Source organism: Oncorhynchus keta, unplaced genomic scaffold (assembly GCF_023373465.1).
Source record: "Oncorhynchus keta strain PuntledgeMale-10-30-2019 unplaced genomic scaffold, Oket_V2 Un_scaffold_2576_pilon_pilon, whole genome shotgun sequence".
In the NCBI taxonomy this organism is placed as follows: Eukaryota; Metazoa; Chordata; class Actinopteri; order Salmoniformes; family Salmonidae; genus Oncorhynchus; species Oncorhynchus keta.
Genome location: NW_026290888.1, coordinates 137501 through 153599, shown reverse-complemented (window position 1 = coordinate 153599; position 16099 = coordinate 137501). Strand labels below are relative to the sequence as shown.

The following is a 16099-nucleotide window of genomic DNA, read 5'->3' as shown; positions in this document are numbered from 1 at the left end:
GAGAGATGAGGTGGAGGAAGAGGAGAGAGATGAAGGAAGGAGAGAGATGAGGTGGAGGAAGAGGAGAGATGATGGAGTGAGGAAGAGGAGAGAGATGAAGGAGAGGAGAGAGATGAGGTGGAGGAAGAGGAGAGAGATGAAGAGGAGAGAGATGAGGTGGAGGAAGAGGAGAGATGAGGTGGAGGAAGAGGAGAGAGATGATGGAGGAGAGGAGAGAGATGAGGTGGAGCAAGAGGAGAGAGATGAGGTGGAGGAAGAGGAGAGAGATGAGGTGGAGGAAGAGAGAGAGAGATGAGGTGGAGGAAGAGGAGAGAGATGAAGGAGGAAGAGGAGATGAAGAGGAGATGAGGTGGAGGAAGAGGGAGAGAGATGAGGTGGAGGAAGAGGAGAAGATGAGGTGGAGGAAGAGGAGAGAGATGAGGTGGAGGAAGAGGAGAGAGAGATGAGGTGGAGGAAGAGGAGAGATGAGGTGGAGGAAGAGGAGAGAGATGAAGAGGAGAGAGATGAGGTGGAGGAAGAGGAGAGATGAGGTGGAGGAAGAGGAGAGAGATGAGGTGGAGGAAGAGAGAGATGAGGTGGAGGAAGAGGAGAGAGAGATGAGGTGGAGGAAGAGGAGAGAGATGAGGTGGAGGAAGAGGAGAGAGATGAGGTGGAGGAAGAGGAGAGAGATGAGGTGAAGGAAGAGGAGAGAGATGAGGTGGAGGAAGAGGAGAGAGATGAGGTGGAGGAAGAGGAGAGAGATGAGGTGGAGGAAGAGGAGAGATGAGGTGGAGGAAGAGGAGAGAGAGATGAGGTGGAGGAAGAGGAGAGAGATGAGGTGGAGGAAGAGGAGAGAGAGATGAGGTGGAGGAAGAGGAGAGAGATGAGGTGGAGGAAGAGGAGAGAGATGAGAGATGAGGTGGAGGAAGAGGAGAGAGAGATGAGGTGGAGGAAGAGGAGAGAGATGAGGTGGAGGAAGAGGAGAGAGATGAAGAGGAGAGAGATGAGGTGGAGGAAGAGGAGAGAGAGATGACGTGGAGGAAGAGGAGAGAGATGACGTGGAGGAAGAGGAGAGAGAGATGTCGTCTCACCAAAGTCTGGCGTGTCTCTCTTCATCTCCTCCAGAAACATCACCTTCTTCCTCACAACAGAGCCGTAGCTGTATCCTGTAACACACACACACACACACACACACACACACACACACACACACACACACACACACACACACACACACACACACACACACACACACACACACACACACAGATTGGAGGCCGTATGTGTGTAGGGCTGTGATGTCATCAGTGTGTATGGGGGAGGGGCGGGGCTCACCCTTTCCAGTCCTTCTGGACTTGCAGCCTGATGATGTCACCTTTATGGAAAGCGAGCAGAGGAGAGCTGAGTCTGTCACGAGGACGCTCTGCTACCACATACTCAGAGTCCTGGAAGAGGAGGGGAGAGAGGGGATGAGGTGGAGGGGAGAGGGGGAGCGAGATGGGAGAGGAGGAGGGGGAGAGGAGAGAGGTGGGAGGGAGAGGTAGGGAGGAGATGGAGGAGGGGAGAGGGGGGAGGAGGGGGAGAGGGGGAGGGAGAGGGAGAGAGAGAGGAGAGGGGGAGGGGGAAGAGGAGGAGGAGGGAGAGGGGAGGAAGACAGGAGGGAGAGGGGGGGAGGGGGGGAGGGGGAGGGAGAGGGGAGAGGAGGGGGAGGGGGAGAGGAGGAGGAGAGGGGAGGGAGAGGGGAGAGGAGGAGGGAGAGGAGGACACAGAGGGGGAGGGGTAGGGCACACTCTCTTCAGGGGGAGGAGGAGGAGAGGATGGGGAGAGGGGGAGGGAGAGGGGAGAGGAGGAGGGAGAGGAGGAGGAGGAGGGAGACTTGCAGGGAGAGGGGGAGTCACCTTTAGGAGGGGAGAGGGGAGGGGAGGGACAGGAGGGGGGAGAGGGGGAGGAGAGGGGGAGGGGGAGGAGGAGAGGGAGGGGGGAGGAGGAGGGAGAGGGGGAGGAGGGTGGAGGAGGAGGGAGAGGGGGAGGGGGAGAGGGGAGGGAGAGGGAGGAGGGGGAGAGGGAGGGAGAGGGGGAGGAGGATAGGGAGAGGGGAGAGGGGGGGAGGGGAGGAGAGGAGGGGGAGGAGGGGGAGAGGGGAGAGGAGGAGGGGAGAGGGGGGAGGGAGGGGGAGAGGGGAGAGGAGGAGGGAGAGGGGGAGGGGGAGGGGGAGAGGAGGAGGGAGGGGGAGGGGGGGGAGGGAGGCGGGGAGGGAGGGGGAGAGGGGGAGGAGGGGGAGGAGGGAGGGAGGAGGAGAGGGGGGGGAGGGGGAGAGGAGGGGGAGAGGGGAGGGAGAGAGGAGGAGGGAGAGGGGAGGGGAATAGGAGGGGGGATCTGGGGAGGAGGGGAGAGGAGGAGGGATAGGGGAAGGAGAGGGGAGGAGGGGAGAGGAGAGGGAGAGGGGGAGGAGGGGGAGAGGGGGAGGAGGGGAGAGGAGGAGGGAGAGGGGGAGGGTGAATAGGAGGGGGGAGGGGGGAGGGTAGGGGGGGGGGAGAGGGAGAGGAGGGAGGGAGAGGGAGAGGAGAGGGGGAGGAGGAGGGGGAGGAGGGGGAGAGGGGGGGAGGGAGGGGAGAGGAGGAGGGAAAGGGGGAGAGGGGAGAGGAGGAGGGAGAGGGGGAGAGGGGGGAGAGAGGGGAGAGGAGGAGGGAGAGGGGGGCGGAATAGGGGTAGGGAGATATTAAATTTCTGATAACAAAACAACAAATCCCTTATCAGAGATATTAAATGGTAGAGCCACATCCCTTATCAGAGATATTAAATGGTAGAGCCACATCCCTTATCAGAGATATTAAATGGTAGAGCCACATCCCTTATCAGAGATATTAAATGGTAGAGCCACATCAATTATCAGAGATATTAAATGGTAGAGCCACATCCCTTATCAGAGATATTAAATGGTAGAGCCACATCCCTTATCAGAGATATTAAATGGTAGAGCCACATCCCTTATCAGAGATATTAAATGGTAGAGCCATCCCTTATCATAGATATTAAATGGTAGAGCCATCCCTTATCAGAGATATTAAATGGTAGAGCCACATCCCTTATCAGAGATATTAAATGATAGAGCCACATCCCTTATCAGAGATATTAAATGGTAGAGCCACATCCCTTATCAGAGATATTAAATGGTAGAGCCACATCCCTTATCAGAGATATTAAATGGTAGAGCCACATCCCTTATCAGAGATATTAAATGGTAGAGCCACATCCCTTATCAGAGATATTAAATGGTAGAGCCACATCCCTTATCAGAGATATTAAATGGTAGAGCCACATCCCTTATCAGAGATATTAAATGGTAGAGCCACATCCCTTATCAGAGATATTAAATTGTAGAGCCACATCCCTTATCAGAGATATTAAATGGTAGAGCCACATCCCTTATCAGAGATATTAAATGGTAGAGCCACATCCCTTATCAGAGATATTAAATGGTAGAGCCACATCCATTATCAGAGATATTAAATGGTAGAGCCACATCCCTTATCAGAGATATTAAATGGTAGAGCCACATCCCTTATCAGAGATATTAAATGGTAGAGCCACATCCCTTATCAGAGATATTAAATGGTAGAGCCACATCCCTTATCAGAGATATTAAATGGTAGAGCCACATCCCACATTATCAGAGATATTAAATGGTAGAGCCACATCCCTATCAGAGATATTAAATGGTAGAGCCACATCCCTTATCAGAGATATTAAATGGTAGAGCCACATCCCTTATCAGAGATATTAAATGGTAGAGCCACATCCCTTATCAGAGATATTAAATGGTAGAGCCACATCCCTTATCAGAGATATTAAATGGTAGAGCCACATCCCTTATCAGAGATATTAAATGGTAGAGCCACATCCCTTATCAGAGATATTAAATGGTAGAGCCACATCCCTTATCAGAGATATTAAATGGTAGAGCCACATCCCTTATCAGAGATATTAAATGGTAGAGCCACATCCCTTATCAGAGATATTAAATGGTAGAGCCACATCCCTTATCAGAGATATTAAATGGTAGAGCCACATCCCTTATCAGAGATATTAAATGGTAGAGCCACATCCCTTATCAGAGATATTAAATGGTAGAGCCACATCCCTTATCAGAGATATTAAATGGTAGAGCCACATCCCTTATCAGAGATATTAAATGGTAGAGCCACATCCCTTATCAGAGATATTAAATGGTAGAGCCACATCCCTTATCAGAGATATTAAATGGTAGAGCCACATCCCTTATCAGAGATATTAAATGGTAGAGCCACATCCCTTATCAGAGATATTAAATGGTAGAGCCACATCCCTTATCAGAGATATTAAATGGTAGAGCCACATCCCTTATCAGAGATATTAAATGGTAGAGCCACATCCCTTATCAGAGATATTAAATGGTAGAGCCACATCCCTTATCAGAGATATTAAATGGTAGAGCCACATCCCTTATCAGAGATATTAAATGGTAGAGCCACATCCCTTATCAGAGATATTAAATGGTAGAGCCACATCCCTTATCAGAGATATTAAATGGTAGAGCCACATCCCTTATCAGAGATATTAAATGGTAGAGCCACATCCCTTATCAGAGATATTAAATGGTAGAGCCACATCCCTTATCAGAGATATTAAATGGTAGAGCCACATCCCTTATCAGAGATATTAAATGGTAGAGCCACATCCCTTATCAGAGATATTAAATGGTAGAGCCACATCCCTTATCAGAGATATTAAATGGTAGAGCCACATCCCTTATCAGAGATATTAAATGGTAGAGCCACATCCCTTATCAGAGATATTAAATGGTAGAGCCACATCCCTTATCAGAGATATTAAATGGTAGAGCCACATCCGTTATCAGAGATATTAAATGGTAGAGCCACATCCCTTATCAGAGATATTAAATGGTAGAGCCACATCCCTTATCAGAGATATTAAATGGTAGAGCCACATCCCTTATCAGAGATATTAAATGGTAGAGCCACATCCCTTATCAGAGATATTAAATGGTAGAGCCACATCCCTTATCAGAGATATTAAATGGTAGAGCCACATCCCTTATCAGAGATATTAAATGGTAGAGCCACATCCCTTATTAGAGATATTAAATGGTAGAGCCACATCCCTTATCAGAGATATTAAATTGTAGAACCATCAGAGATCCCCCTTATCAGAGATATTAAATGGTAGAGCCACATCCCTTATCAGAGATATTAAATGGTAGAGCCACATCCCTTATCAGAGATATTAAATTGTAGAGCCACATCCCTTATCAGAGATATTAAATGGTAGAGCCACATCCCTTATCAGAGATATTAAATGGTAGAGCCACATCCATTATCAGAGATATTAAATGGTAGAGCCACATCCCTTATCAGAGATATTAAATGGTAGAGCCTCATCCCTTATCAGAGATATTAAATGGTAGAGCCACATCCCTTATCAGAGATATTAAATTGTAGTATTTAGTATTGTGGTTCTAGTAGTGTGTTAGTATTTAGTATTGTGTTTCTAGTCGTGTGTTAGTATTTAGTATTGTGGTTCTAGTAGTGTGTTAGTATTTAGTATTGTGGTTCTAGTAGTGTGTTAGTATTTAGTATTGTGTTTCTAGTAGTGTGTTAGTATTTAGTATTGTGGTTCTAGTAGTGTGTTAGTATTTAGTATTGTGGTTCTAGTAGTGTGTTAGTATTTAGTATTGTGGTTCTAGTAGTGTGTTAGCATTTAGTATTGTGGTTTCTAGTAGTGTGTTAGTATTTAGTATTGTGGTTCTAGTAGTGTGTTAGTATTTAGTATTGTCTTCTAGTAGTGTGTTAGTATTTAGTATTGTGGTTCTAGTAGTGTGTTAGTATTTAGTATTGTGGTTTCTAGTAGTGTGTTAGTATTTAGTATTGTGGTTCTAGTAGTGTGTTAGTATTTAGTATTGTGTTTCTAGTAGTGTGTTAGCATTTAGTATTGTGGTTTCAGCAGCGTGTAGTATTTAGCATTGTGTTCTAGTAGTGTTAGTATTTAGTATTGTGGTTCTAGTAGTGTGTTAGTATTTAGTATTGTGTTTCTAGCAGTAGTGTTAGCATTTAGTATTGTGGTTCTAGTAGTGTGTTAGTATTTAGTATTGTGTTTCTAGTAGTGTGTTAGTATTTAGTATTGTTTCTAGTAGTGTGTTAGTATTTAGTATTGTGGTTCTAGTAGTGTGTTAGTATTTAGTATTGTGGTTCTAGTAGTGTGTTAGTATTTAATATTGTGTTTCTAGTAGTGTGTTAGTATTTAGTATTGTGTTTCTAGTAGTGTGTTAGTATTTAGTATTGTTTCTAGTAGTGTGTTAGTATTTAGTATTGTGGTTTCTAGTAGTGTGTTAGTATTTAGTATTGTGTTTCTAGTAGTGTGTTAGTATTTAGTATTGTGGTTCTAGTAGTGTGTTAGTATTTAGTATTGTTTCTAGTAGTGTGTTAGTATTTAGTATTGTGTTTCCTAGTAGTGTTAGTATTTAGTATTGTGTTTCTAGTAGTGTTAGTATTTAGTATTGTGGTTCTAGTAGTGTGTTAGTATTTAGTATTGTGGTTCTAGTAGTGTGTTAGTATTTAGTATTGTGGTTCTAGTAGTGTGTTAGTATTTAGTATTGTGGTTCTAGTAGTGTGTTAGTATTTAGTATGGTGGTTCTAGTAGTGTGTTAGTATTTAGTATTGTGGTTCTAGTAGTGTGTTTAGTATTTAGTATTGTGGTTCTAGTAGTGTGTTAGTATTTAGTATTGTGTTCTAGTAGTGTGTTAGTATTTAGTATTGTGTTTCTAGTAGTGTTGTTAGTATTTAGTATTGTGGTTCTAGTAGTGTGTTAGCATTTAGTATTGTGGTTCTAGTAGTGTGTTAGTATTTAGTATTGTGTTTCTAGTAGTGTGTTAGTATTTAGTATTGTGTTTCTAGTAGTGTGTTAGTATTTAGTATTGTGTTTCTAGTAGTGTGTTAGTATTTAGTATTGTGGTTCTAGTAGTGTGTTAGTATTTAGTATTGTGGTTCTAGTAGTGTGTTAGTATTTAGTATTGTGTTTCTAGTAGTGTGTTAGTTTAGTATTGTGTTTCTAGTAGTGTGTTAGTATTTAGTATTGTGTTTCTAGTAGTGTGTTAGTATTTAGTATTGTGGTTCTAGTAGTGTGTTAGTATTTAGTATTGTGGTTCTAGTAGTGTGTTAGTATTTAGTATTGTGTTTCTAGTAGTGTGTTAGTATTTAGTATTGTGTTTCTAGTAGTGTGTTAGTATTTAGTATTGTGTTTCTACCTAGTGATCTCAGTGATGAAGCAGTTACGATGTGTTTGACTAGTAGCCTGTGTTGAGAATTTAGAATTGTGGTTCTCATTGGTCAGATTAAACTTAGCATGTTCCTGAAGGTACGGTCAGAAAAAGGATGTCCGCGTTCTACGGAGACAGAGAGACACCGTAACTATGGAGACACATAAACACAGAATAACTATTTAGGACAAAGAGAAATAACGTAGTGTGTTAGTATTTAGTATTAGTGTTTCTAGTAGTAGTGTTAGTATTTAGTATCTAGTAGTGGGTTTTAGGGTAGTGGTTCTAGTAGTGTGTTAGTATTTAGTATTGTGAACCTAGTAGTGTGTTAGTATTTAGTATTGTGTTTCTAGTAGTGTGTTAGTATTTAGTATTGTGGTTCTAGTAGTGTGTTAGTATTTAGTATTGTGTTTCTAGTAGTGTGTTTAGTATTTAGTATTGTGGTTCTAGTAGTGTGTTAGTATTTAGTATTGTGTTTCTAGAGGTAGTGTGTTAGTATTTAGTATTGTGGTTCTAGTAGTGTGTTAGTATTTAGTATTGTGTTTCTAGTAGTGTGTTAGTATTTAGTATTGTGTTCTAGTAGTGTGTTAGTATTTAGTATTGTGGTTCTAGTAGTGTGTTAGTATTTAGTATTGTGGTTTCTAGTAGTGTGTTAGTATTTAGTATTGTGTTTCTTTAGTAGTGGTTAGTATTTAGTATTGTAGTTCTAGTAGTGTGTTAGTCTAGTATTGTGGTTCTAGTAGTGTGTTAGATGTGTTGCCTGTGGTTCTAGTAGTGTGTTAGTATTTAGTATTGTGTTCTAGTAGTGTGTTAGTATTTAGTATTGTGGTTCTAGTAGTGTGTTAGTATTTAGTATTGTGTTTCTAGTAGTGTGTTAGTATTTAGTATTGTGTTCTAGTAGTGTGTTAGTATTTAGTATTGTGTTCTAGTAGTGTGTTAGTATTTAGTAGTGGTTCTAGTAGTGTGTTTAGTATTTAGTAGTGTTTCTAGTAATAGTGTGTTAGTATTTAGCAGCGTGTGTTTCTAGTAGTGTGTTAGTATTTAGTATTGTGTTTCTAGTAGTGTGTTAGTATTTAGTATTGTGGTTCTGGTAGTGTGTTAGTATTTAGTATTGTGTTTCTAGTAGTGTGTGTTAGTATTTAGTATTGTGTTTCTAGTAGTGTGTTAGTATTTAGTATTGTGTTTCTAGTAGTAGTATTGGTTCTAGTAGTGTGTTAGTATTTAGTATTGTGGTTCTAGTAGTGTGTTAGTATTTAGTATTGTGTTTCTAGTAGTGTGTTAATAGTATTTAGTATTGTGTTTCTAGTAGTGTGTTAGTATTTAGTAGCAGTTGATGTTCTGACCTGTAGTGTGTTAGGCTATTTAGTAGTGTTTCTCATTGGTAGATTTAATAGCATGTTTGAAGGTAGTATTAGAAGATGGCAAGGATGTCCGCGTGTGGTTCTGGTAGTGTGGTTAGCCAGGCTGAGAACAGTAAGTGTGTTAGTATTTAGTATTGTGTTTCTAGTAGTGTGTTAAGGATTGAAGTTTCTCAGTGTAGGATCTCAGTGATGAAGCAGAGAGGTACGTAGTGTAAGACCAGTAGGGTTAGTGGCTGAGACACGATAGTGTAAGGTATTAGTAGGGTTAGAGGTACCTACGTGTAAGGCAGTCCCAGTAGTAGTAAAGGAACCTAGTGTAAGCGTAGTTAGGGTTAGAGGCACCAGTAGTGTAAGGTAGTAGTAGGGTTAGTGTTAGGTTAAGGCAAATACGTGTAAGGCAGTAGTAGTAGTAGAGGAACCTAGCGTGTAAGGTAGTAGTAGGGTTAGAGGTACGTAGTGTAAGGTAGTAGTAGGGTTAGAGGTGCGTGTAGGTCGTAGTAGGGTTAGGTAGTGTAAGGTAGTAGGGTTAGTAGTAGAGGTTACCTGTTTGACCTGTGTAGCCTTGGTTAGTAGTAGGGTTAGAGGTAGGTTAGTGTAAGGTAGTATTAGGGTTAGTGTTAGGGTTAGACAGGTAGGTAGTGTAAGGTAGAGGGAACCTACACAGAATAAGGTAGTAGTAGGGTTAGAGGTAGAGTGTAAGGTAGTAGTAGGGTTAGTGTAGTAGGGTTAAGGTATTAGTAGGGTTAGAGGTAGTAGTGTAGGTTAAAAGTAGGGTTAGAGGTAATAGTAGTGTAAGGCAGTAGTAGTAGTAGAGGGTTAAATTAGGGTTAGAGGTAGGTAGTGTAAGGTAGTAGTATGGTTAGAGGTTAGAGGTACGTAGTAGTGTAACCTAGTACTAGGGTTAGAGGGTTAGAGGTACGTAGTGTAAGGTAGTAGGGTTAGTGTTAGGGTTAGAGGTAGACGTAGTGTAAGGTAGCAGTAGGGTTAGTACGTAGTGTAAGGCAGTAGTAGGGTTAGAGGTACGTAGTGTAAGGTAGTAGTAGGGTTAGAGGTACGTAGTGTAAGGTAGTATTAGGGTTAGGAGTACATAGTGTAAGGTTATTAGTAGGGTTAGAGGTACGTAGTGTAAAGGTTACTAGTAGTAGGGTTAGTAGTGTAAGGTAGTAGTAGGGTTAGAGGTAGTGAGTGTAAGGTATAGTAGGGTTAGGTAAAAGGTAAGGTAGTTAGTAGGGTTAGAGGTACCCATACGTGTAGAGGCAGTAGTAGTAGTAGGGAACCTAGTAAGGTACGTAGTGTTAGAGGTACGTAGTAAAGAGGGCTAGAGGTACCTATGTAGGGTTAGTGTTAGTAGTAGTAGAGGTACGTGTAAGGTATAGTAGGGTTAGAGGCACGTAGTGTAAGGTAGTAGTAGGGTTAGTGTTAGGGTTAGTAGGGTTAGTATTAGGGTTAGAGGTACGTAGTGTAGTGCAGTAGTAGGGTTAGAGGTAGGTACGTGCAGTGTAGTACCCAGGGTAGAGGTTAGAGGTACCCACGTGTAAGGTAGTAGTAGGGTTAGAGAAACCTACGTGTGTAAGGTAATAGTAGGGGTTAGAGGTACGTAGTGTATATAGTAGTAGGGTTAGAGCCATTATAGGTAGGCTAGTGTAAGGTAGTAGTAGGGTTAGAGGCACGTAGTGTAAGGCAGTAGTAGGGGATCGAACCCACGTGTAAGGTAGTAGTAGGGTTAGGCCAGGTAGGTCTGTAAGGTAGTAGTAGGGTTAGAGGACCACAGTAGTGTAAGGTAGTAGTAGGGTTAGAGGGTACGAGTGTCTAGTAGGGTTAGAGGTACGTAGTGTAAGGTAGTAGTAGTAGAGGAACCTACGTGTAATGTCGTAGGACTCTGAAGTAGTCCGACTTCGTCAGTGCTGCTCTTCACTGTCTTCAGGAGCCTGATCCCGGTGTGAGACACGGACAACACCTGTACACCTGTACCTGCACTACCCTACACACACACACACACACACACACACACACACACACACACACACACACACACACACACACACACACACACACACACACACACACACACACACACACACACACACACACACACACACACACACACACACACACACACACACACCACAGTAATGTGGTGCAACAGGAAAGTAATGTGGTGCAACAGGAAGTCATGTGGTGCAACAGGAAGTAATGTGGTGCAACAGGAAGTCATGTGGTGCAACAGGAAGTCATGTGGTGCAACCAGACGTAATGTGGTGCAACAGGAAGTCATGTGGTGCAACAGGAAGTCATGTGGTGCAACAGGAAGTAATGTGGTGCAACAGGAAGTAATGTGATGCAACAGGAAGTCATGTGGTGCAACAGGAAGTCATGTGATGCAACCAGACGTCATGTGGTGCAACAGGAAGTAATGTGGTGCAACAGGAAGTCATGTGGTGCAAGAGGAAGTAATGTGGTGCAACAGGAAGTAATGTGGTGCAACAGGAAGTCATGTGGTGCAACAGGAAGTCATGTGATGCAACAGGAAGTCATGTGGTGCAACAGGAAGTCATGTGGTGCAACAGGAAGTCATGTGATGCAACAGGAAGTCATGTGGTGCAACAGGAAGTCATGTGGTGCAACAGGAAGTCATGTGGTGCAACAGGAAGTAATGTGATGCAACAGGAAGTCATGTGGTGCAACAGGAAGTCATGTGGTGCAACAGGAAGTCATGTGATGCAACCAGACGTCATGTGGTGCAACAGGAAGTCATGTGGTGCAACAGGAAGTCATGTGGTGCAACCAGACGTCATGTGGTGCAACAGGAAGTAATGTGGTGCAACAGGAAGTAATGTGATGCAACAGGAAGTCATGTGGTGCAACAGGAAGTCATGTGGTGCAACAGGAAGTCATGTGGTGCAACAGGAAGTCATGTGGTGCAACAGGAAGTAATGTGGTGCAACAGGAAGTCATGTGATGCAACAGGAAGCCATGTGGTGCAACAGGAAGTCATGTGGTGCAACAGGAAGTCATGTGACTCACAGAGGCAGGAAATAGGCATGAGAAATAAATATCCCAGGATTCCTTGGCTACTGTGACAACCTCCTTCTTCACCGCCTCGTCCACGTTCCGCTCTACGCCACGTTTCTCTGTTAGACATGAGTCAGTTATTACACGTTAGTAATTCAGCAGACACTCTTATCCAGAGCATCTGACAGTACTGAGTGCATTTTCATACTGGTCCCACGTGGGAATCGAACCCACAACCCTGGTGTTGCAAGTGCCGTGCTTTGCCAACTGAGCCACACAGGATTTCAACGGTAAGAAAAATTATTGTTCAGTGAACAAACAAATGTATCTCTTTCAAACCAGAGCATTGTGGGTAATGTAGTTGACTCACCAAACAGAGACTTCATCTTCATTCTCTCCCGATTGGAGATTCTAACACATGCCTGAGACAGAGTGTCACTCACTATCTGGAGAGGAGAAGAGGAGAGAGGAGGAGAGGAGAGAGGAGGAGTGGAGGAGAGAGGAGGAGAGGAGAGAGGAGGAGAGGAGAGAGGAGGAGAGAGGAGGAGAGGAGAGAGGAGGAGAGGAGGAGAGAGAGGAGGAGAGAGGAGAGAGGAGGAGAGAGGAGAGAGGAGAGAGGAGGGAGGAGAGAACACATATATTTATTTATTATTATTTATTATTTATTAACATATTTATTTTTATTTATTTACGATATTATTATTTATTTATATTTATTATTTATTTTTATTATTATTATTTATTATTTATTTATTTACTTATTTATTATTTATTATTATTTATTTATTTATTATTATTTATTTATTATTATATTTATTTATTTTTATTTATTATTATTATATTATTTATTTTATTTTACTTTATTAAGATTTACATTTATTATATTTATTATTAGGAGAGGAATATTACTATATTAGGATTTATTACTTATTTATTATTTATTTATTATTTATTCATTTATTATTATTTATTTTATTATTTATTACTATTGGAGGATTATTACTTTTTTAGAAGAGATTGGAGATTTATTATTTTAATTTTTATATTTATTATTTATTATTATTTATTTATTATTTACATATTTTTATTATTATTTATTTTATTTATTTATATTTATTATTTATTATTAGGATTTATTAGATTTATTTTATTATTATTATTTATTATTTAAATTATTATTTACATTTTATTATTATTATATTTATTAACATATTATTTATTATTTATTTACATTATTTATTTTTACATTTAAAACATATTTTTATTACTTATTTACATATATTATTATACATTATTATTTATTTTATTTAAAATTATTTATTACCATAGTATGATAAAAATTTTCAGATTTTTATTTTATTTATTATTACATTATTTATATTATTATTAGGAGATATTTATTTATTATTTACATTGGATTTATTATTACACTTACTTATTACTACATTATTTTTATTATTATTTATTATTTATTTATTATTATTTACCATATTATTTATTATTTTATTTATTAACATTTATTATTATTTATTATTTATTTAAAATTTATTATATTTTTATTATTTATTATTATTATTTATTATTATATTTATTATTATATTTATTACATATTTATTATTATTTATTATTTATTATTGGGATTATTTATTTTTATTGGATACTATTTATTATTACATTTATATTATTTATTATTTATTATTATTTAATATCATTTATTATTATATTTATATTAGATTATTATTATTTATTTATTGCTATTTATTATTTATATATAGAGGAGAGAGGAGGGATGAATATGAGGAGGAGAAGAGGATAGAGTGAAGAGAGAGGGAGATGAGGAACAGAGGAGATAACAGTGAGGAATATGAGGAGGAGAACATGAGGAGTGGAGGAGAAAGGAGATAAGGACAGTGAGACAGGAATATGGAGAACAGTGAGACAGGAAGAGGATAGAGTGAGAGGAGATAACAGGAATATGATAACAGTGTTACAGGAATATGATAACAGGTTGTTAACAGGAATATGATAACAGGTTACAGGAATATGATAACAGTGTTGCAGGAATATGATAACAGTGAGGATGATAACAGGACAGGAATATGATAGCAGTGTTACAGGAATATGATAACAGTGATACAGGAATATGATAACAGTGTTACAGGAATATGATAACAGTGATTAGGGAATATGATAACGGTAATTAGGAGGAATATGATAACAGTGTTACAGAATATGATAACAGTGATACAGGAATATGATAACAGTGTTAAAGATAATAGGAATATGATAACAGTGTTACAGGAATATGATAACAGGATAATAGGAGAATATGATAACAGTTACAGGATGATATGATAACAGGAATATGATAACAGTGTTACAGGAATATGATAACAGTGTTACAGAATATGATAACAGTGTTACAATAATATGATAACAGGAATATGATAGCAGGTTACAGGAATATGATAACAGTGATACAGGAATATGATAACAGTGTTACAGGAGATGATATGATAACAGGAATATGATAACAGTGAGAACAGTGAACAGGAATATGATAACAGTGATACAGAACAGATAACAGAGGAATATGATAACAGTGTTACAGGAATATGATAACAGTGTTACAGGAATATGATGTTACAGGAATATGATAACAGTGTTACAGGAATATGATAACAGTGATACAGGAATATGATAACAGTGTTACAGGAATATGATAACAGTGTTACAGGAATATGATAACAGTGATACAGGGAATATGATAGGAATAGTGTTAAGTGTTATTAGGAATATGATAACAGTGTTACAATGATAACAGTGTTGTTGCAGAATATGATAACAGTGTTACAGGAATATGATAACAGTGTTACAGGAATATGATAACAGTGTTACAGGAATATGATAACAGTGTTACAGGAATATGATAACAGTGTTACAGGAATATGATAACAGTGTTACAGGAATATGATAACAGTGATACAGGAATATGATAACAGTGTTACAGGAATATGATAACAGTGTTACAGGAATATGATAACAGTGTTACAGGAATATGATAACAGTGTTACAGGAATATGATAACAGTGTTACAGGAATATGATAACAGTGTTACAGGAATATGATAACAGTGTTACAGGAATATGATAACAGTGTTACAGGAATATGATAACAGTGATACAGGAATATGATAACAGTGTTACAGGAATATGATAACAGTGTTACAGGAATATGATAACAGTGTTACAGGAATATGATAACAGTGTTACAGGAATATGATAACAGGAATATGATAACAGTGTTACAGGAATATGATAACAGTGTTACAGGAATATGATAACAGTGTTACAGGAATATGATAACAGTGTTACAGGAATATGATAACAGGAATATGATAACAGTGTTACAGGAATATGATAACAGTGTTACAGGAATATGATAACAGTGTTACAGGAATATGATAACAGTGTTACAGGAATATGATAACAGTGTTACAGGAATATGATAACAGTGTTACAGGAATATGATAACAGTGATACAGGAATATGATAACAGTGTTACAGGAATATGATAACAGTGTTACAGGAATATGATAACAGTGATACAGGAATATGATAACAGTGTTCCAGGAATATGATAACAGTGATACAGTGTTCCAGGAATATAATAACAGTGATACAGGAATATGATAACAGGAATATAATAACAGTGTTACAGGAATATGATAACAGTGATACAGGAATATGTATATTATGCCAATTCAATATGTTATTAAAAAAAAACTGTCCCACCTGTTTGAAAATGAGGTCCAGCACCAGGGGATGGTTGGAGCTGTCTTTAGGGTAGAACACCTGAAACCAGGAACACACTGAGGTTAGAACTCAACATGAGGTTCAGCACCAGGGGATGGTTGGAGCTGTCTTTAGGGTAGAACACAGGAATATGGTTGGAACAGTAGAACACCTGAGGAACACACTGATTAGAACTCAACATGAGGTTCAGCACCAGGGGATGGTTGGAGCTGTCTTTAGGGTAGAACACATAGCACCAGGGGATGGTTGGAGCTGTCTTTAGGGTAGAACACCTGAAACCAGGAACACACTGAGGTTAGAGCTCAACATGAGGTCCAGCACCAGGTGGATGGTTGGAGCTGTCTTTAAGAACACATAGCACCAGGGGATGGTTGGAGCTGTCTTTAGGGTAGAACACCTGAAACCAGGAACACACTGAGGTTAGAACTCAACATGAGGTTCAGCACCAGGGGATGGTTGGAGCTGTCTTTAGGGTAGAACACCTGAAACCAGGAACACACTGATAACTCAACATGAGGTTGGTTGGAGCTGTCTTTAGGGTAGAACACCTGAAACCAGGAACACACTGTTAGAACTCAACATGAAGTTCAGCACCAGGGGATGGTTGGAGCTGTCTTTAG

General features: G+C 39.9%; 1 protein-coding gene across 1 annotated transcript in view; it reads right to left on the bottom strand.

Annotated features, from left to right (window-relative positions):
• LOC127928278 (unconventional myosin-XV-like) overlaps window positions 1-16099 on the bottom strand; it is a 55969-nt gene that overhangs the window by 11159 nt on the left and 28711 nt on the right. The window contains exons 7-11 of the mRNA XM_052515437.1: window positions 15459-15518; window positions 12035-12110; window positions 11677-11783; window positions 10514-10633; window positions 1355-1424 (exon numbers count right to left, since the gene is read on the bottom strand). Coding sequence (XP_052371397.1) covers window positions 1355-1424; window positions 10514-10633; window positions 11677-11783; window positions 12035-12110; window positions 15459-15518 — 433 coding nt within the window. The remainder of the gene's footprint in view (window positions 1-1354; window positions 1425-10513; window positions 10634-11676; window positions 11784-12034; window positions 12111-15458; window positions 15519-16099) is intronic.